General features: G+C 36.5%; 3 protein-coding genes across 8 annotated transcripts; all 3 read right to left on the reverse strand.

Moving 5' to 3' along the window:
• Positions 1 to 32: 32 nt before the first annotated feature.
• psmc5 (proteasome 26S subunit, ATPase 5) lies at positions 33 to 4794 on the reverse strand. Its single transcript, XM_043254444.1, has 12 exons — positions 4680 to 4794; positions 4059 to 4130; positions 3535 to 3604; positions 3317 to 3414; positions 3170 to 3226; positions 2364 to 2594; positions 2142 to 2268; positions 1772 to 1962; positions 1031 to 1129; positions 803 to 913; positions 611 to 697; positions 33 to 178 (listed from the first exon to the last, which is right to left on the reverse strand). The coding sequence occupies exons 1-12, from the start codon at positions 4710 to 4712 to the stop codon at positions 125 to 127; spliced, it is 1230 nt and encodes a 409-aa protein (XP_043110379.1). The 5' UTR covers positions 4713 to 4794; the 3' UTR covers positions 33 to 124.
• Positions 4795 to 6718: 1924 nt separating this feature from the next.
• On the reverse strand, positions 6719 to 15866 carry smarcd2 (SWI/SNF related, matrix associated, actin dependent regulator of chromatin, subfamily d, member 2). The gene is made up of 13 exons (XM_043254145.1): positions 15475 to 15866; positions 14102 to 14298; positions 12784 to 12826; positions 12562 to 12684; positions 12128 to 12247; positions 11366 to 11461; positions 11062 to 11163; positions 10497 to 10658; positions 9731 to 9828; positions 9205 to 9340; positions 8978 to 9100; positions 8788 to 8889; positions 6719 to 8547 (listed from the first exon to the last, which is right to left on the reverse strand). Exons 1-13 carry the CDS (start codon positions 15640 to 15642, stop codon positions 8494 to 8496), a joined length of 1524 nt encoding a protein of 507 aa, XP_043110080.1. The 5' UTR covers positions 15643 to 15866; the 3' UTR covers positions 6719 to 8493.
• Positions 15867 to 16870: 1004 nt separating this feature from the next.
• atxn7l3b (ataxin 7 like 3b) lies at positions 16871 to 22667 on the reverse strand. 6 transcript variants are annotated; one of them, XM_043254406.1, is made up of 8 exons: positions 22387 to 22667; positions 21615 to 21735; positions 21219 to 21351; positions 20054 to 20225; positions 19820 to 19917; positions 19621 to 19679; positions 19292 to 19337; positions 16871 to 17854 (listed from the first exon to the last, which is right to left on the reverse strand). In XM_043254406.1, exons 2-8 carry the CDS (start codon positions 21663 to 21665, stop codon positions 17775 to 17777), a joined length of 639 nt encoding a protein of 212 aa, XP_043110341.1. In that variant the 5' UTR covers positions 21666 to 21735; positions 22387 to 22667; the 3' UTR covers positions 16871 to 17774. The 6 variants fall into 6 exon arrangements, with proteins under 6 accessions (XP_043110341.1, XP_043110342.1, XP_043110343.1 ...); XM_043254407.1 differs by having other exon boundaries at positions 19657 to 19679; positions 22387 to 22665; XM_043254408.1 differs by having other exon boundaries at positions 16871 to 18396; positions 22387 to 22665.
• Positions 22668 to 22922: the final 255 nt, after the last annotated feature.

Here is a 22922-nt window from a genome sequence, read left to right on the forward strand (position 1 = left end):
TATTTTTACAAAGTGGAGAGAAAAAAACATCGTTCTAAGTGAGAAACAATTTATTTTTGAATACATTTGGGTGACAAAGCAACTTAAAGACACAAAAAAAATAATGCAGGTTACTGAGTAATGATTACTTCCAGAGTTTCTTGATGGACATGTTCTTCTCACTGTCTTTCTGCATCACCTGTAAACATTCAGAAAAATAATACATTAGAGATATCCACCTAAAACAAATATTTCGTTTTAATAAGAACTGGTATTTGGTTTGAATATAATTAGTTCCAAGAGCATAATCAATACATAGTTACATTTTTGGAAACTGAGATTTATAAACCCTTTGAAAGCTGAATAAATAACCTTTTTTTTTGATGTATGGTTTTTACAATAGGATAATATTTGGTTGAGGGTGCAAAAAGTCTAAATATTGAAAAGAATCACCTTTAAAGTTGTCTGAATGAAGTTCTTAGCAATGCATATTTTCTAAACTTATTTCTGATTTGATATATTTGAGATAAGAAATGCACAATGGAACATGATTGTTAGTTTGTTTCCTAATGTTTTTTTGTCATTGTTTTATGGATATTTGCTGGTCATATATAATCAAGTGTTTTAATACCTTAGCTACTGCCATTTCGAAATCTTCTTGGGTAACGTGGACTCTCCTCTCTCTCAGGGCGTACATCCCTGCCTCTGTGCATACACCCTGTCACACAAGCACAAACCAAATCAGCTTGCTGAATATGTAGTGTACAGACGCCCATAAATGCCTGGAAGCACAGCATCATGCCGGATGAGACGGCGAGCCCACCTTGACCTCAGCACCAGATGCTCCCGGCATCAGCTCAGCAATCTTGCGCAGGTTAATACCACGTGTCAGGTTCATCTTCCGGGAGTGGATCTTCAAAATATCCAAACGGGCCTGAGGAGAACAACATGACGCTTGTGTTTATACTTTCAATGACAGAGAGTCACACAAATACAGTCAAGTGTATTTCGGAATCAAGCTGATGCTAAATATATAACAGCTCCAGCCTACCTCTTCATTGGGAGGGGGAAATTCAATCTTCCTGTCAATGCGGCCTGGCCGAAGAAGAGCAGAGTCCAGAATGTCAATGCGATTAGTTGCCATGATAACCTGAGGGAAGAAAAAAAGAACATGTTCGGTAAGCTCAGACTTTCCTTAAAAGCACAGCTGGAGCCAAGCACAGAAATAGTATGAATAGAAGTTTGAGTAGTTTTGATTGGTCACAGCTCCCCTGGTGGTGATTTTGGGAAAGCAGTTGAATGAGCGATGTAACATGGTAACCATACCCTTTGACCAGTTGTTACAAACAGCTTTATATAGTACTTGCACATGTGATCACCCCCCCAAACTTAAGTTTCTCTATTCAGTATGACTATACAAAAAATATATTATCATTATTATTATTATTAGATACAGTTTTTAATTGCTTCTTAATTTGATTCAATTTAAATAATAAATGTAAAAGAAATTAGTGTTAGCGGTAATAACAACAATAATTCTTAATTTTTCATAATTTTTACTGGTTTTAATTTTTTTATTTTTAACATCAATAATAATAATAATAAATTATATTATTATTATTATTATCATCATCATCATTGTTGCCAATTTCTTTTAAATTCTGAACTAGAGGTTTTATTTTGATGGAAACCCAAATGGACCACGCATTTTAAGAATCCAATAAAAAGCTACCGACGTTTAAAACCAGAGATGAGAGATTTGTGTTAGAATCAACAGATGTGTGCTTTTCACCTTGATGTTCTTTGTGGCCTCAAACCCATCCAGCTGGTTGAGGAGCTCCAGCATAGTTCTCTGCACTTCACTGTCTCCTCCTGATCCCCCTTCCAAACGAGATGAGCCGATGGAGTCGATCTCATCCATGAAGATGATGGAGGGCGCGTGTTCCCTGGCCATGACGAACAGCTCTCGCACCATACGAGCTCCTGCAACACGCACAAGAACAAATCAGAAGAACTTTCACAAATGCGCGCGCACACACACACACTATATATATGTGCTTTTATAATAATAAGATCATTGGGAGCATTCTGCTAAACATCTGCTTTTGGGTTCCACAGAGAGAGTCATATAGGTTTGAACATTTTTCTGGAAGCACACCAACCTTCTCCTATGAATTTCTGCACCAGCTCTGATCCAGACACCCTGATGAAGGTACAGTCGGTGTGATGGGCCACGGCTCTGGCTAACAGGGTCTTTCCTGTTCCAGGAGGTCCATAGAGCAACACACCCTGCAGACCGACACATCACAGAATATGAAGTGGATCTTGTAGGCCACCCTTTCACACGATTCCCCCTGATAAGAATACATTTTACCATCACTTACCTTGGGTTGTGCAATTCCTAGGGCCTCGAACAATTCTGGGTGCTTGACTGGAAGCTCAATCACTTCCTTGATCTCTTTGATCTGTTTGTCCAGGCCTCCGATCATCTCGTACGTCGAATCTGGCACTTTTTCAACCATCATCAGCGAGACGAGAGGGTCAACTTTGTTTGGCAGGATTTTGTGAAGAGTGTAACTGTCATTTCGAAGTGCCACGCGGCAATTCGGTGTTACCTGTCGGAAATGAGGATTGAGTTTACTAACAGCATTACTATAAAATAGATTAATAGTTTTCTAGTTTATTAGCCACCAGGCAAAAACTGCATCCTCTCCTCAAATTCTGATGTTCCACGTAGAACTGTAAAATCTAGGGATGCATGAATTGTCATTTGTGACTGTAAAGTATTTGAGGCTTTAATAATTCATAATTATGAACAATAATACGTGGCAAAAATGAAATTTAATAAAAACAAGTACGAACATCTTATCAATTATTACCTCAAAAATTACCTCAATGCATCACCAAATAAAATCTTTTTATAGATTTTAAGCGAACATTTGTGTTATTAAATTATTAAAAAGAATGTTATGGTTTTTATCCTTTAAAATAAATTTCTAATGCAGACAGTGTTTTTGCATACGATTAAAAAGTACACTCAAAAACAATGGATGCGGTCTAATTCTCATCGTTTGGGATAAAAAGTAAAAAAATTATCTGAATAATTGTTGCAATGATAATGTTTAAATGTAATAAAAAATGACAATGATTAGCAGTTTAACCAGCCTCAGCAAAAATCCAAAACACTTACATCATTTATATCAATGTTCTTATCCACATCCACCACAAACTTTCCTTCAGGATGCACCTAAAACAAAGCAGAAATACTAATGATTAACAAAACACATCAACACAAATCAGGCCTATGTAATTAAGCAGGAAACGATGGCTGCCAAACCTTGACCAGCACTTTCTTCTTGTCCATGGCTCTCACCACCTCTCCCACATAAGACCCCTGCTCCTGCAGCAACTGAAGCTCCTCACGCAGGAGGCGCACTGAAAGAAACAGCACCAAACACATCCCGTCATGTCATACTGATGACATACTCTCTTTGGCATATGCATCCGAACACCACAAAGTGACATTCATGAGTAAGATTGTTAGAAAGACCGTACCCTTGGCATTTAACTCATTCCTTTGAGCCTGTAGACGTCTGAGATTTTGGCTTTTCTCATTCACTGTCAACTAAGTAAAGAGAGAGGCACATTTAGACATAACATACCCACAATAAAAAAAGTGTACTTAGCGGCATTGTATGTTTATTTGCAGTATATTTCAAATCTTAATAGTATGTATATTTAATTAAACACAGTTTAATTGTACAAAACGCAACTGCCATGCAACTATGTTTTAAACCATTGTTTTAATTTATGGTTGTGCTTTAAAGAACGTCAATTTTTGTTGATTAACATACTAAAGCAAATGTAAAGTCCACGATTATAATCGCATTTGATATTTTTTTTTACATTTAACAGAAATCGAAAATATAAAACATTCTCATTTAATTGTAAATAACATGCAATTAAGCGTCTGAAACCCAGTTCGGTATATTCTTTCAAAATAAATCATTTCTGTAATAAACATAAAAGCAAAGTCCTTCACGTCTATAAATTAAACTGTGCATCATGGCTATTCTTACCTGAAGCTCCTCAATTTTAGACAGATAATACTGTCTGAGACCAGATCCTCCTTTACTGTCCTCAATATCCATCTGTAAAAAAATTATATATTAATATAATAGGTTTATTAATAGTCAGCGCCAGGTAAAGATCAGTGATGACGATGTATTAGAAGTTATCCATTTACCATGTTATGAACAATAATAAGATTTCTCTTCTAAAGAAGTTATTTCTGTTTTGATGTTATGATCAGATGGGAGCGATTCTGATTATGTGTTGTGATCAGTGATGTGATTATCGGAGATCTCTTCTCTTATAATAAGACATAGAATAATATATAAGTGGTTTTAAAACGTGATTTCGCACGTGACAACAAAGCATTCGCTATCAACATTCATCAACCATGTTATGTTATAACCAGTTGTGCCATGTTATGATCAGTGCCAGTCAGTGTGACACAATGAGACAGCAAACTCTGCTTCATTCGGAGCAAATGAGTCTTAAAGTCAGCCATTCTTTCTTATATTCACAAACACTACAATTATAGAAGTTTCTTCATATGCGATACGTGATGCCGACTGATAAAACACAGCTAACTGTGCTGTTTATGTGCTAGGATTTAATAGAAAAATATCACTCACTTGCTCGATCCCGTCTAGCGCCATCTTGAACATACACACTTCCGCCCGTCAGCGGCGCTATTTCCGCTTTGTTTTCCTCGGGCAGAATGCCGACTGAAGTCCTCGCGCTCCAGCGCCAACGTCACGCTGGAGAGCGTTCTTGTCCTTACATTTTACTGCGACGTATTACTCACGTTTTACATTCATAAATGTATTTAAAAAAAAAAAAAAGATTTATGAGGTGGCAAAACATGGGGTAAAAGGCCCACAGTATTGATACAAATACTTTCTTTCTCTTTTTTTTTTTTATTTTTTATTATTATTTTTTTTTTTAATAAATAATGTCAAATTTAATGCTTGTTCAAAACTATCACTTTAGCAAAGTTTGTACTATTTTCTGCTCATTTTGGAAAAAAAAGTTCAATAAATATACTAAATATGTTAATACAAATATTTTAAAATACATAAAATCAATTAAAAAGTAAAGATTCTGAAAGCATTAACATTTTAATAAATATTTACAGTAGAAAAAGCTATTTTTATTTTATTATATGATTAATATCATGTTTTTAAAGATTATGGTTAAACATAGTGTTTATCATAATATATGATCTTAATCTAATGATGTCATGTCAACAAATGGAAAAGTCAGCTAATGTAATGAAAAATTGTCAAGAAGACATTAGTCTCAAATTATATGCATTAATTTTTAAATCTACATTTAAAAAACTAGATTAAATTATTAGATCACGTAAGCACAGAATTAACTTTGCACTGCTTTCTGCGATCATTTCAAGGATCAGCCAAATATGCATGTGAATCTTAAAAGTCTGTGTGTAAATATATATATATATATATATATATATATATATATATATATATATATATATATATACACAGTGGGTATAAAAAGTCTATACACACCCCTGTTAAAATTCCATGTTTCTGTTATGTAAAAAATGAGACCAAGATAATTTCGAACTTTTTTCACCTATAATGTAAACTCTAACCCGTACTAAGTAAAAAAAAAAAACAACATAAAAAACACTCCAAATCTGTGAGATTGCGATCTCCTGTGCACAGCCCTGTTCAGATCACCCCACAGATTTACAATCTGATTCAGGTCTGGCTCTGAACAGTGCTATATCTGTATAAGTAACAGTATCTAAAAATAAGAACTAGTATCTTTTTAAAAATGCCCATTATGGATTTTTGAAAATGACCTTTCATGCAGTGTGTAATACAGTTTTAAATCTGAGAGTGCACTGCGTATAATGTTATTGTCTCTCAAAAGAAAGAGTTGACTGAAACAAGTTGTTTTTATGTTGATGTCAAAACGAAACATTAGCATACTGCCTGCCCTCTTGTTGCTCTTTTTACGTTTGTTCTGAATGTAATTGCAAATTCATTTGTTGAATTAGGTGTCAATTTTGGAGCGTAAAAAGCTCAAACACTGGAGGAGTTTGGAAAAAGTAATCGATAAATTGTTTGGGAGTCACTGAACAAATAAGGAAAAAAATGTATGCATACTGTAAGAAAATAAAAGCGACCTTGCATGCATGTCAGTTTGTTGTTTAGGACTACCAAAACCAAAATATGAACTTTAAGGATTAAATATTAAAACAGCTTGCCATAGTATGAGACAAGACTTGAACCCCTATTATACAGTTTACATTGTAATAGCTTTAATAAACAGACCAGCAAGGACTGTTCAAACAATGCAATCCGTCCAGCCGTCTCAAATCTCCCACATTCGTTTTGCGTTACAAGATGTAACTTTGCAAATCCACAACAACAGTTGTAAAATGCACAGGTGAGGTATTAATGGAGACCGGTATTACCAGAATAACCAGACGCTATACATGCATCAACATGATCGTTGTTGGACTTTATCTAGCAAATGGTTTACCATCTAGTAGACAGAAGCTCACCTGGTTTTCTTACATTTTGAAAATATATGCTTGTAACATTTAAAATTCATTTAAGTTAAGCCTTCCAGAACATTAAATATAATAATAATTATTGCTATGTTAAAAAATACATACACATGTGAATTCTCCTTTATGGAAACTTTATTGTTTAAAATATTTAGATTTCCCAGTAAAAAAAAAAAAAAGTACAAAATGTAAGCATTTGATTGATACAAAAATATAAAACAGAACTTAAGTTGTAAGAACTTAATTGCATTTACACAAAAAAAGCTTAATCCATTCACAAGTAAATCAAAGGAACAAAAAAGCTTGTTGCATTTCAGATCAGCATTAATACTGTCTGAGTAATTCAACTATAAACAAAATGAGGAGAAATTCTTAGTTCAGCTCTATGGACAACATTTGTGACATGCTGTCGATTAAAACTAAATAATTTCAACTTGTTCCTTAGAGATGCATTTAAAGAATTTTATTTTAAACATATTAATGTCAAAACGCTCTGTTTTTACCACTTTACCAGGGTTTTCTGTGGTAATCAGCAGCATGTCACAAATTATAGGGCTCAACTTGAACCTGCTATATTTCTTAAAAGAATAGTTCACCCAAAAGAAAAATTCTGTCATCATTTACTTACCCTCAAGTGGTTCCAAACCTGTATGCATTTCTTTGTTCTGCTGAAAACAAAGGAAGATATTAAAAAAAAAAAAAAACGTTTGTAAGACTGTTTTGGCTCACCACTTCCACAATAGGAAAAAAAGTACTATGGGAGTCAATGGTGACCTAAAACAGCCTGGTTACAAACTTTCTTCAAAATATCTTCCTTTGTGTTGAGGATGAGTAAATGATGACAGAATTGTCAATATTGTGTTAACTATTTTACTTTTACCTGTAACTTTCTGTCATTGATACTTAAAAACAAAAACAACAACAATATGAACAACCACATATTAAATTCAACTTAAAAACTTATCATCAGCTGTTTGGAATGTAGAAGTACATACTTAACTGAACTACTTATCAGAGAGTTAAAAATATGGCTTGAATACTTGAAAAAATAAGAATATGGTGATGGTTTGCACACCTGAAGCACTACCTTTCAAAAATTCGGTCCAATGCTGTATGGTCTCTGCCACTGCAGCGGACTTCAAAAAAAAAAAAAAAAAATAATAAATCTGTAAACACACACAACAAGATGAAGACAGAAAGTCTGGTACACTGAACTGAAACAGCTGGACAACCAAATGTGCTGGATTTCCCGCTGGGGTGGAAACACAAAAACATGGCTCTTGAATGCAGTGCAGCACATTTTTTCCTGAGAGACCAAATGGAAAACTCCACAATATTGAAAATTGAAGAAAAACATTGCATTTTCGTTACTAGCCCTACTTAATCATAAGTAATTGCATCTTAACTTAATAACTGTGCAATTCGATTGTAAAAATAGCCTTTGCAGTCAGAATGGGAAATCTTACAAAAGCTAAATGGCAAATGTTGATTGAGTTTGGCAATTCCTACTTTAAACACAAAACTTATGAACAAAAAGAAGCTGTGTTGCATCAGTTACATATAGGGGTTTTAGCCAATAAGCTACAGTACGGTATATCTTACTGTAAAATATATTAAAAAAAAAGTAATAATAGCAAAGATGAGTATGTCAACAAACTTAATCATGTACTTGATGCCTCATTTTCAGAATATATAAGAGAAGGACAGAAAACTAATGCGAAGAGAAAGAAGTTCCAGTTACTGTAAAACCATTTGAAATTTATACGGTCCAGAACCATGCCATCACCCAAACATCTACATAAAGTTCCTCCACTGGTTTTCAAACAGAAAGCTTCATTCTCGTCTGTATTTGTTGAGCCAATTCCTTCGTTGACTGTGGATTTGAAGTCTGAATCATCTTAAGTGAGTCGGATTCCCAGTACCTGTTCCAATTCCTGTCTCCTCTGCTGGACCTGAAAATCAAGCAATTGCACTATTACAGATACTACAGCACTTGCATAAAGTATGTCTATGTTGAGACAGTGTAACTAGCAGTTAACCAAGGCTAATCAGTCAATTAGAACAATCTACCTATTTGTAACTGACTTGAAAAAATGAGGACCAGTCTTGAAGAAAAAAATAACTTTCTAAGACCAGTCTATGCAACTGACCACTGATGAGTCTTGTATTGGAAAGAAATACCAAGTGCTCACCTTTGAAAATACATAGCGTCCAACAGCTTCTTTGACCCAAGGCGAGTGGTAAAACTCGGTTCTTCTCTCCTCTTCTGGATTTCCCACAGTGTCTGTCATTAACTGCAGAAACCAAAACAAAACATCCATGAATGGCGGACGGCAAATAAAAGAACCCTGAAGGAAATCCAACAAGGGAAATTAAAAGTACTTTGAGGTCTCGGCTCTGAGACTTGAGCCAGTCCTGGATGAAATCCTGTGGGTTGTTACTAAAGCTGAGCATGAAGTCTCTCTGGGTTTTCAGCTGGTTGATGGATTCAATAGTCTCATGGATCTTATGGAGAAAGAAAATATTTTGTTAAAAACTATATGCAAGTAAATTCAAAATGGGTGGAAAATTGTTTACACAAGGTGTCTTTTATGTCCCTAGACACACACCTTCATCTCCAGGGCAGTGATCTCCTGCTGATTAGTTGTGGATGACAGGAAACTGGTCATCTGAGCTTTCAGGGGGTCGTCCACCTCAACATCAATATCAAAGCATGCAGTCTTCTTCTGATCATTGGGATCCACACTGACAAAATTATATAACAATAAAGCAGATAAGATCATTAAAAAAATCTATACATTGGATTTTAGAATAGTCATTAAAACTATAAGATGACAGTTGTACACCAAAAATGTTCTTACAAAGTTTTCCAACAGGAATTCACTTTTATTCTGTATACAAGTTGCTTTTCTCTCTCTATTAAGGTTAATTCGCCAATTTAAAATGGATTTTCCTTTTGATAGGAAATTCATATATAGGTGCAAACTATATTCAGAAACATCAGTGTTGCTGAACATTGGACTGGTAGGTTAAATATTTAGATATTTTGAATTAAAAAAATCTTTCAAAAAGCATGGAAAGTAACTGTTGAGTAACAAAAAAAGAACATTAGGAATAGCAACCACAAACACACACCTGATGATATGATTGATGACGATGGGGTCAGGGTGCTGAAGGAGGCTGGCAAGTTTCATGGGTATATCCGAAAATCTCATTCTGGGGCAGCCAAAAATCTGCAGGATTACAGCAGTTTGGTTCAGTTTAATGATACAGTATAACCACATATCCCTTTGTTGCCTTTGCATAAGAAATGCAATAATTATCTCACATCTAGTACTAAAACTGATTTTAGTACTACCAAGTGTTATTAAATTCTAGAGCTGTATTACAGAAACTTTCTATCATAATTCTTAACGTAAGATGTAAGAAATAATTCCATTAAGTGGAATTACCATGGTTTCTGACAGAATTCTTAGTTAGAAGATGGTGACACAGGAGCTAATTCAGATTTTTATGTGTCAGTGTAACAGGGGAAAGTGAAAACGAGTAATCCGATTCTTTGGTTTAAAGGAATTCCGATTAAATGGAAGCATATAGACTACAAAGAGAAGTGGGCAGAGAACCGAGCCCTGGGGGACACCTCTGTTGACAGGTCAGGAGCAGTGGAAAGTTTCTACTTCTAGAAAAAGACAAATTGCTATTTATCACTTAGGTACGATGTGAACCAGTGCACAGCTGTGCCAGTAATACCAAGGGCTTAGTGGCAAGTGGAAGCATGTTGTGTCAGACAGTGCCAAATGCAAAGCTTTTATGGTTTCAGCAGAGTTTTCTGGGGGGTCAATGAATTGTGAGAACAAGCTAAATGTAATTTCTTGCAAAAAGGGCTAAACATTTTGGGTACCTGTCTGAAGTATCGGTTGCAGTTAATGTACTCTTTCTCATGGCAGTCTTGCAGCTTGTTGTTTTTGATGTAGAGCCACAAGGCCTGCATGATACTGGCTCTGGTCTGCGTGTGCACGCCTAAGAGTCGTGCCAGGCGTGGATCCAGCTTATACTGTGGAGGCTAAGTCAAGCAGAAGGAGAAGAAAGAAGTAAAGGGTTGACAAATATATACTTTGTAACAAACAAACTGAAGTTTGATCCTCCTTTAAAGACCCCATTCGTTTTTTGGCTTTTAGTCCATTTTTGCAAAGGTAACTTTTAAAAAGTTTCTTTTTACATATCTACATAGCTCTTTGACATTACGTTTATATTTTTAACAGAACTGTGCTCTAATGCTCAAAGCGACACTTCAAAAATAATACGTAAAAGGAAATCTTGGATGCAACCTGAGCAGATTAAAATGCAATACTATAATCAACCATTTTTATTAAATTTCACATTTCACTTCAAGCATGACCATAACAATAAATGTAACCACTGTGTGTGTGTGTGTGTGTGTATGTGTGAGCGCGTGTATAATATACCTGGTGGTCTAGCATGAGAAGGAGAGTACATTTTACATTCACATCCCCTGGTCTCTTCACCTGAAATCCATCTGTCTCCTGAGTTGTAGGCATTCTGTGCCACTAAGACATACAGAAAAAGATATGACTACAGATGTCCTGGCTGAATTTGCTATAAGACATTACACGATGGTGGCTAAATCATGAATTTTCATGTTGTGTTTGATGAGTTCATCTCGATCATGAGGATTTAATCATATTGTGGGACATTTTAACTCAAGCTTGTAATACAGAAAATATGAACATGTAACTGCTAATATCATACCTCTACCAAGTGGTTGTCTGGGCCATAAAGTTCTTTGTCCAGTTCAATAACCAGGCTTTTGAAGAACGATGAAAACTTTCGTTTCTGTTTCCCAGGCTATGGATTAAGACAGATAAAAGATAAATAAGTAGGGGAAAGGGAAAAGAGAACATAAAATACTTTTTCAAAGCGTTCATGCCATTGATTGATACAGCATTGTTAGGAGTTGACCGCACTGGGGGAGTTATTTTAGAAGCAGCACACACTTAGTCAAAAACAGCTATTGCACCAGTACAGGCTTGCGCAATGCCTTCTCTGTCCCTCCCTTTGCAGTACCACTCAACTTAAGACCACTGAGCCAGAAGAAAGGGGAGAAAAAGAAAGAATCATTTCCTCATTTCATGTGGCAGGAGCACAGCCAGAGGTCTTTAGCTTTGCAAATATATGCTTGGACGCTTTTTTTGGACTAATTTTAAAAAATGTGCCAAAGTTTCAATTCCTTTTTCTCAGAGTTTGGGAACATGGAACAACTTAGAGCACATCTGGTTTGAAGGAGTGAGCTGAGGACGTGAGCCAGTGCAGTTAAGCTGGCCAACAGACCAAGACACTCAAGACTGCCAAAAAAAAAACAAAAAAACATTAAGCATAGGGGCGACACAGTCAGCTTTATCTAAAGCTGTTACTAGCCGTGAAACGTTGTAAGCGGAGGTCTTTGCTGTGTGAGCCTCACCTTGTTTCACACATATGCAAATAAGCATGCACATAATTAAGCTCATTACGTACATCCTCCAGGAGTTTGCCTTCCACTCGAAGTTCCCAGGATGCCACTTTTTCAGCCTCCTCCCCTTCTGGCTTGCCAGGCGTGTAGGTGTTAGAAATATAGATCCTCAGTTTGCGTTTTTGCTGGAAGAGCAGAACAAATACATATATTTATTTACTGAAATAACAAATACATTTTTACTTTTCCTACAAAATTGTGGTGGTAAAGGACATCATCATTTGCTCATCCTATGTCAATCCAAGTCATTGGTCATAAAAACTTGGTTTGGTTACCAACATTATTTAAATGATCTTTATTTGTGTTCCATAGAAGAATGAATAGAGATTTGCAATGATATGAGGTTGAGTAAATAAGGATGAGAGGATGGTGGAGAGGTGTTAACTAACTGTCATAGCTGAACTAAGAATTTATTTCTGAATTACTACACTGCACATACCGTGATAGGTTTTTTGATGGCTTCCTGTATCTCCATTCTTTTGCGAGCAATGGTCTGGTCCAGCTTTCTCTCAAAGGCCAGAAGGTCCATATAAGCCTGAGATTCTGGGACCAGATCCCTGATCTGAAAAACACCAAAATCTTGAGAAACTATGTACTTCAGTATCACAATAAAAAAAAAAAAAAAAAAAAAAAAGATTTATACTATTCTGGTTAAACTCACCCTTTGTGGGAGGACTTTGTCAGCCATCTTACGCCTCTTCACCCTGAAAATGTGGAGCAGATGTGTAAGAAGCATGACTCAACACAAACATATGTTAAAACATTATTTCAATTACGCTGTGCACAGTTTAAAGTACTGAATTGTATGTCAAATAAATATTATTAAACATAACTTGATATTTACAATACACCTATTATTTATAATACACATTTTAAAATGTTGTAATAATGCATCTTTCCTCAAACTGCTCAATTATTTGAACTGTATTTATCTTTATTTATCTAGAAATAAACATGGCCTATTGTACACTGTCAATAAAGCAGTGATGCATCACTTTTTTTTTTTATAAATGTCATCAATACAGAAATTCTACAAGACCAAATTAGCCAAATCTAATGGAGAGCTCCTGATCTCATGAATTTTTTCTGCTGGTTTTTTTTGAGACACTCTTTATTTTCACTTGTTTTATCATTCGAAACCAAGAATCATCGAATTGCTTGGATCAACGAGAGGACATCTCTCCTCAACTATATACTAATTTCTTAATTGTTCATGTACGTATCACAAATGGCCAAATGTAATATTCATGGTTACAGAGAAATAAATAGCCAGATGTAAATATTCTGTCATCATTTCCTCACCTTCACGTGTTCATGTATATGTGCCTATATATTTAGTAGAATTCAAAAGATGACATTCTGAAGAGTATGGGTAACCAGACAAGTTTTTGTGATCACACTCTGGCATTTTTGCAAACATTTTCTTTTATGTATGTCAGAATAAAAAAAGCCATACAGGTTTGGACCATCATGAGGGTGAACAACTACTAAATTTCCACTTTGGGGTGTTCAAAATGCCTCGGCGAACATCAATATCATCAATAAGAAAATCTGCCCTGTGGCTTAGTCTTTTTGCTAATATCATGTGACATCTTGAAATCATTTTTTAAATTCACAGTTACTGTATGCTATGATCCTTTGGCAAAACGAAACAAATGAGTCTCTCAGTTAGAAGGACAAAGAAGTCTTTGGTTTCCAGAGACAAACGCCTATCTGCTGACAGATGACACTTTCATATGCTTCTTATGCTTTAGAAGCTTTTCTCAGAGTTAGCATCATACTTGTCATCCTGCTCTATAGTAGAACATGCCACATTATTAACACCATCTAAAACCAACTTAACTCAGCGCTCCAAAAAATAAACCCTTTGCTCATAAGGCCTCATAACCCAGACTCCAATGGAAAATTTGAAGTGAATCTTGTATCTTTATACTTTAGTACTGTATCTTTGCACATTTATTGATACTAAATGTACTAACCCCCTTCTCGGACCCATAAGACCCCCAGGCTGCTGCTGGTGCTGCTGAAGGAGTCTCTTGCGGGTGGGGTCCATCGCGGCTTGAGGCATTCCGGGTCTCATGGACATGGCTCCGCTATAAGACGGACCAGGCAGAGGGGAACCCATAGACCCCATGCCCCCCAATGGTATTCCTCGACTGGGTGACATACTCGGGCGCTGTGGGTACGATTGTAGGATTTGAGCACTACTGTTGTGACACTAACAAATACATGTCTGTTATTATAGGTAAAATATAAGAATATAAAAAAAATATACAGGACTACATGTACGCTAGTTACAACAAAAATGAGGTACAATGCAGCAATGTTACATTTTTGTTAATATTAATTAACCAAAAAATTGAAATATATAATAATGTTAATTTCATAATTTACTGAAGAGGTAGTTCACCTAAAAAAAAAAAAGAAAATTCTGTCATCATTTAGTCACCTTCAAGTTGTTTCAAACCTGTATGTACTTCTTTGTTGAGCACAGATGAAGACAATTTAAAGAATCAGATGGTAGCCACCATCTGTTGTGTTCAACAGGAAAAAGAAAACTCATACAGGTTCGGGACAAGTGGAAGGTTGAATAAAAATGTCCAAATTTCCATGTATGTGTGACCTGGGCCTCTTATGCATTATAATATTGTGATCTGTAAAACCTGTGCTAACATGAACTAATAAAAAGAGTTCATATAGAATTTACAAATGTTACCAAAGACAAATACTATAACGCAATGCTATTTTGTTGACTTTTTAATTATTAATATGTAATTGGAAATTATTGTAAAACTTTACCAAAAATGCCTTGCTAGCACCGTGGTACAGTGATGGTATGAGATGGTTTTTAACTTTGTACGTTCATTGGAAAATTAGGCAACGATACCCATATACACACGGCAGTCACTCAACGGCGCAGTAAATACCATAACTACTATTACTATGGTATTACAGGGGTATATGTTCAGTCAAAATATAATCGTATCACCACTATATATTACAAAACGGAACAGCATTGCCGTAGCACTTTGGTTACTCAGCGGCTAAACCGACTGTTTGAAAGTAACATATTCAAAGTAAAGCACGCGCGTTCATGGTGGGACTCAAACGCGGAAGTAGATGTTTGTTCTTCGAGGGCCGCGCTATATAGCGCTCTTAAAATAATTAAATCACAATTTCATTCTTTTCATTGCTATAAAGAAGCATTCTTGTATTTCATGACAATGTTTGCCGTCATAAAATCGTCACTGTCGCTAACGCAATGACACTTCCTATATCAGAAGGGAAAAACAAGCTACGGCGTGATGCTAAACGCTTCAAAGAACAAATAAAGAGCGGTTTGGCCACTTACTTGGTGGTACTGGTTCGGGGTACTGCCCATCCCTCTGTAGGGTGAATTCTGCGGCATTGTTGGCATTCTCATGGCGCTGGTGTGACCCGGGTTCATGGGGTTCATGCTGGGGTTTATTGGGGTACTGGGGTTGACGGGGAAACCCGATAAACCCGATCTAGAAGCCATTTTATATTAGTATTATATTATTATATAATTTTTCCACTAATAATTAAGAAACAAATCCAAAATCGGCACCGAGTAACTTAAAACTATTTTAAAGTTCCGCGTTTCCGCATCGCGTTCAAATATCTACATATTCTTCTGTCGCTAATTGTCGATCGATGTCCGTTGAGTGTGTCATCTCTTCCTCTAAAAAGCATGTCAAACCCCCATTTATCTTAATGGTTGCCTCTCAACAACATTTTAAGAGTCCGACCAATGCCTACAGCTGTCAGAGTGTGTGGCTTCACAGATCTCCTCCCTCCGGGTTGCCAAATATCTCTCCCTCGAATCCTCTATCTAGATGACAGCTTACGTATTATATTGCATTCTATACTCACAGTTTTGGTGTACAATGAAGAGCTCATACCCTCAATTCTTGATGTTGCTCAGTTTTTTGGCAAAGTTTTGAAGTGTTACATTTTTAATCTGGTCTGCCTTAGTGCCAAGTAATTAGCCTATATGCAATTTAAATATAGAATTAAAATATATTCAATTTAATTAAGAGAATCGACATGCTGCGAATATAAACGCGTGTAAATGTGTGCTTATTTTAAAGTAAAATAAATTCTTCTTTACAGGCTAACGGTTTCAGTTAAATGCAAAACTTTTTTTGTTTTCTGTTCTTCCTGCCTTATGGCCTTACTGTAAGCAAAAGTGTTACCAAATGAATTTGTTTCTTCATTTTTAGTGATTATTATACATTTTGTGGAAAAAAAAAAAACCCCATACTAATCAATTTAGTCAAAAGGATGTTTTTCCCAAATACAAGTGTTTCTTTGAACAGTGAAAATTTTTCACACTGCCGAGTAAGTACTAAATTACATACATTTCCTGTGTGTCTCATAAATAGTAATTCTAAAATGAATGTAAAGGTGTTGTAGTAATAAATTATTGTATTTGACATCAGCAATGTCCCTGGAAATATTGCATTTTTCTTACAATTGCCCTACTCGTTGTATCAAACAACAAGAGTCTTGAAATATTAACTCATATAATCAATTTTGAGAATCTACAATTGAAATCAGTGGCCAGCTAATTGTATATTTCTTGTCTGCCACCAAAAGGGTTTCAAAAGAAGCTAAAGCCTCAAGCGTTGCATTTTTACCATCAGACCGACAGACTGGAACTTTATATCTGCCTTTACAACACTTTACAATATTTCTGAAATAAATATTTGCAGCACACACGTGAAGCATGTTCAGAGTTCTGATCTTTTATTACATTGATGACATGCCCATAAGCGTATGGCTCACGGTCAGGATAGCAGCATCTTTCACCTAGTCAAATATATATACACAGTCACAAAGTGAGACCGCACAGGACACCTTACACTGTAAACATCTAATACATAAAAAAATAATAATAATTGAGAAAAGAAAAAAAAAAATTACAATGATAAAGATATTCTCAAGCCTTAATTATTTTTGGAGGTCTATGCCAAACTGTCTTTCCTCTCTTTGTAACCAATAACTTACTATTGAAAACAAAACATGTAGTATGATAATGTGCTATAAAACTAGTGACATAATACAGTACAACTGTACCACACTTTGGCTATTGAACTACAGAGAAAAGAAAATACTCTACTGGATCATGATTCTCCAAAACAACGTAATAAGAAACTGTGTAGTAAATACCTGATGGGAAACTGTTCACACCGATTTATGATGATTTTTTGCTATTAAATCTTTAACGATTTCATTAATAACTGCGGTAAAATCCTCCCAGAATGAGAATTTCATTTCAGTTTCATTTAGAAAGAATCCTGCACCTTAGTGATGGGAGAGCTCAACTGGCCAAGCATCTGTCTGCCGATATGATGAGTTCTAACTTCCTCCCTGAGAGTATCGTGCAGGTTCCTCTATTCTAGATGTGTCGTTTTTTTTTGAGAGACCAGCCGTCAAAGCTGCACGATATGAGAGATTGTGCAAAAAAAAAAATCGGAAGATGAAAATGGAAATAAAAATAATGTAAACTGAATGACAGAAGAATTAGTCCACATCTCTGCTGATCAGCATAATTCAGATCATACAATCCTGTGATAAGGTGAACTGTGTGGCGCTGTGGGCGGTGAGAGACTCCTGATACCCACAGTGTTATTGAGAGAACGTCTCCTCTCTTTGAAACGCGCACAAACTGTCCCGGTTCTCCACGCGTCTCTTAGGACCCAGCAAGGCTTCAAGAAAACCATTCACCGGACAGTTAATTAAAAAAAAAGCTTTAAATTATTGTCAATAACTTTAAAAGTCTCAAAGACGGATAACTGTTAGCATACATTATCGCTTGCAATATTTTTAACTGGCGCGTAAAGCATTTAAAATGGACCTCGAATGCAATTTAAGGGGCCGTTCACGCGGGCTGAGTTTATGCATCCCCATCGTTTTTCTTGGTAAACATGCACTAGATGGATATTCGATAAGTGAGCTAAAGAAAACTGTCCCCCATAGTCACGTTTTTAAATGCAAAAACACGCTCTGTGTGAATGGCCCCTAAAGGCCCCGTATACTTCAAGCGAAATTGAAGAACGCATTGTTGTGACGTCATTTCGAACAAAATCAGTTGACTTGCAAAAGCCCACTTTCTGGAAAAGTTTGCTCTGGCTGGTAAACGCCTTCGAACTACCATTGGTTCGTGACGATTACATAATGAGTAGGTGCGCTCTGCGGCTCCGCCTTCTTTGATGTGGAAATTTTCTCTGGTTCGTTTCTCCCGTTCAGTCTGTCGAGGTTAGAAGCGAGTAAATACATGAACACACTGGAGAGCTGCTTCATGGCAGAAACGGTAAACAACACTGACATAGTAAAGCTGCTCGCTTTTTTTTGAAATAGCTTAACAAAGAAAATTCATAATTCAGAAGTTCATGACCCTTCTTCCAGCGAAAAAGCCCATCCACAGTTGTCCTCTCAAATCAAAACCCACTGATATTTTTGTTCAGAACTGTTTTCATTTGGTGTATATTTCTCTTTTGATTCACACAAGAGTTTTTTTCACTGGAAAAAGCAATGTTATGAATAAAAGCCAGAAGCAAAAGTTTGTTTCTTTAAAAATTTCACTTGCCTAGATGTTAACTATTGAACTGGAGTCATGTGGCTTTCTTGTTGATTGTTGTTATGTTTCTATTAGCTGGATTTTTAAAATAACACAATCAATTGCTGTTATAATCAATTTCTCCAAATGTGTTACAGACAAACTCATCTATATAATGGCCTGTGGGTCGACATTTTTATCAAATGTTAATTTTTGGGCGAATTATTCATTCAATCAATTGTATAAAGTGCTATAAAATAAATTTGACTTTCTGAGGCCGAGCTTGTAGAAACACACCCACATCAATATGATCAGATGCTCAATCACTGCATTCTTTCCCGCCCGCTGCTGTCATTTTTATTGTGTTTACTTTTATATTTAAGAGTAAAGCGTGTAGTACATATTCACATGTTCATCTAAATGTCACTAAGCAGCGTGGGCAGCACTGGCATGTTTGCTAACAGTATAATACTGGTGCTGAAGTTTTTCAGACTTCTTTTAACCTCTAAGTGAAGAATGAAAAAGAGATTTGCCGTGAGTATATCGGGGCCCTTAAACATAAATATATCAAAAAACGCATACCTACCATTTTTATGTTTCATAGATTTGGATCTTCTTGGTGAATTTGGATTCTGCACAGAAAAATAACAATCCAACATTAGCTTCCAGCCAGGATATGCAAATAAAACCAATAAAAAAAAAAAAGGCAATATGCTACAGTCCGGCACTTTTTAGAAAGCTAATTTATGAACAGCTAGTAGCCAAAGCGTTCTTGTTATCAGAAATTGTGGATAAGAATTCTACATCCTTTCATAAACTAATTCTGCATCTAGTTTGCACCAGATCCTGTTGTTATAAATGCTGAGAGGCCATCTATAAGCGAACAGAACATCTGTAACGTTCAAACAAACTTACCAAGTGTACAGGTTGTTTCAAAGAATGTAAAAATACCTTATCTGACTTTCTCTTCTTGGCTAGAAAGCAAAATATTATAATATGTTAAAATAATAAACAACACGCATATAACATTCATACATAGTTATGCAGTGAAATCCCTTCAGCAGCTCAGTGATTAAATCTAAACTATTGCAAAGAAAGGTTATATATGACCCACCTTTCTTTTCTGCCCCATAAGACCAGTCATTGTCATTGACATCATCGTTGTCCTCTTGATCGCTCTCCGATTTGTTCGTGTTGTTGCCGCTTGCAATTCTAAACATACATTTATATACAGACGCATTAACAGCAGTCACATGACCAGCATTATCAAAAATGGATTAACGTTTGCCTCGAGCTCGTGTGACATCGATATTCATTTTTTTCCTCTGGGATTGTTCGGTCATAGTACCTGCGGTTGGCAATGCGACTGCTGTTGCGGCCCATGCCGAGGCATTTCTCCAGGTGAGGAGCAAATCTTGAGGCAGCGATGCTCCGGCTGCAGTTGGGACACACGCACTCTTTGTTTTTCCACTGGTTGTACACTTGCCCAAAAATGTCTACTCCAGGCTGGTCCACGATTTCTACAAATAAGAGTGGGGAAACAAGAGTTTTGGGTTCAAGGTGGCTTCTTCCAAAAAAAACTGCATATACCAAAATGGTTGTCTCATATTTCATTGAGCAGATGGTACTGCACATACATGGAGGCTATATGTGGAAAATATGCCATTTAAAGTGGGCAAGCGGATTGAGATTTCAGAATTAATCTATTTAATTAGACAGCAGTTGGTGTTGCACGGCCTAAATAGCCGCCGTTACAAATATGTCTGCCAAGTAAACTAATTTTGCCTAAAAAGGATTTTGGATGGATTACAATGTAAATGAGATTTATATTCCCTTTGCATGCAGCGCGTCATTCACAATTGACAGGAAATTGATTGAGAATCGACAGAAACAGAAAGCGCTGAACACATTTGGCCTTTCTGAGGCAAACCTGGGTATAGTTTGTGTATGGTGCGCATCAGAGTGCAGAAAACGGAAGTGTTCACTTCATCTAACCCAACCAGTTTTTGTCAATTGGAATTCACACAATCAGTAAGGAAGGTGCTAATTTCACAGGGAATACGACTTAAACGCGCTGTGTTGACAAACTGCTTTGTTTGTGTGAGGTGAGCTTCATACATCCCTGTGATCGCAGCTTAAAGTTACAATGCTGTAAAGTCATTATAAAAACTAACATATACGACCTTTAAACCCTATAACTAGTCATATCAGTGAATGGTCAGGAAAATAATTTACATTACAAAACCAGACTGTTAGTTTACATCAAGGATGATAAAGATAATGTTTTAAAAATCATTATTGATCGCTATCGTTGAAATTGCTTTTAGTATGATGAATGCTAAAAATTTGACAGAATCCATCCTGCTTTAGAGATCAAGCAAAGTGCTTATAATAAATGGCATATTATTGTGTCTTTGTGTGAATGCTAAGAGCTATCGTTATTCGTGTGAACGGGCCTTAAGTCACAGAATGCAAATTTAATGTCGTATTTAAGAAAAATGCGAGACTCTCACCGAAGTCTTTCATACTCTCCTGGTCTGTATCATCCAGGAAAAAGTATCCCTGTTTGACAGCCCTGTGAACTTCGAAACAAAGACCCAAACAGGCGTCCTCCACCAGGTCAGACAGGATCTCCTGAGCAAAGCCCTATGGGAAAAGGCACAGCGCGATCATGTATTAACACGCTTGAAACGCACAGTAACCTTTTTAATAGATACCCATCCCGTCACATTCGCAATGCGCTCACTAGACACACATAGCAGCGAAAACCAATGAAATGTGTAAAAAATGTATACCACAACACAGGCATGGTGACGCAGAGGCGAAACACCCACATGTGTTTGTTTATTCAACACACATCTCATTATGCAGAATGAAACGTATGGAAAACAAAAGGCGTACCCACTCACCTCCATCTTACTGTTGTCCATACTGGACAGAGACACGTCCTCCATTTTCATTTGCAAAAGCTCCAGGAGAAAGCACTGCTGTCTACATGCTGTAGTGCAGCAGTCATGGGCTGAGGAGAGGCTGAAACAACAACAACCCAAACAAAGGGAGACAAATACAGACACAGGAGGGCATGAGACAGCAATATGTGATTCCGTCAGCCATTAAAAAGTCATAAAACTAAAGTCCTGACCATGTAGTTCTGCATTTCCTTGTGATAATATGATTAAACGAATGCATCAATGATATACGCTACTATATGAATCATCTACTAGACTGAGGAACCAATGTTCCGTAATTGCATTGCTCTGAATAACAGCCGTTTAAACTTCACACCCGCAACGACGAAGCTTGTTCGATATTAATAGTTGTAAGAAACATCATATATTTTAATCAAACAGATCGACTGATCGAAATAACGCGTATCGTTACATCCCGTCTCGCCTACAGACTGAAATATCAGGTTCCGTTCACTAGCTCGGACACGCAAACTAAAACGATTTAATAGCATTAGATAATAAATGACAAGATAGGTTAATAAAACATGACCGATGCGAAAGCTGCATCATTATGAGAACACAAGTCACACAGGGTGAGGTGGATTCAACAATACTAACTCGGATTCGAGTCGTACGGATTTATACTTAAAAAAGCGACTGCGAAAATCCCAGCGCATGCTTTGACGTGATCTATATCGTTTATCTGCGTTATATGGACATTACTGTCACTCACCAGCTCTGGAATGGAGGCTGTTGCTGTTGTCGGTCTGTTCACTGCACTGACTGAAGCTGCTCATCTGATCAAATCAATAAACAAATCTGATAGGAATCTACGAGTTCTTTGTCCAGTTAACGGTTTGCACATGAAAGGTAACACACACAAAAGGTCCGAAGAGACATTTCCCTAAAAGTATTTCCTCACAGACAAAAACAAAGTTCCACATTCGGATTTCAATCTCTTATCCCCGTCTGCAGACTTCCATTTCCCTTTACCCAGACCTGAGCAATCGATCCTCGCTCTTCTTATCGAGACCGCCTCGCTGCTGAATCTCCTAGTCAGGTCTGAAGGAAAATGGAAATCCGTAACTGATAAAAATGTTCACCACGGAGTTCCAGGTGTAACTTTATTCGTGATTTGTAATATGGACAAAATTAGCTATTGAGTACGCTATTAGATAATAATAAATATAATAATATCGAATTCTTTATGAATTTGTAAAAATGTTATGTGCTAATTATTTGAAACGTGTCGTATTTAGGTTTTGTATT

The sequence above is a fragment of the Puntigrus tetrazona genome, chromosome 12, assembly GCF_018831695.1.
Source record: "Puntigrus tetrazona isolate hp1 chromosome 12, ASM1883169v1, whole genome shotgun sequence".
Classification (NCBI taxonomy): Eukaryota; Metazoa; Chordata; class Actinopteri; order Cypriniformes; family Cyprinidae; genus Puntigrus; species Puntigrus tetrazona.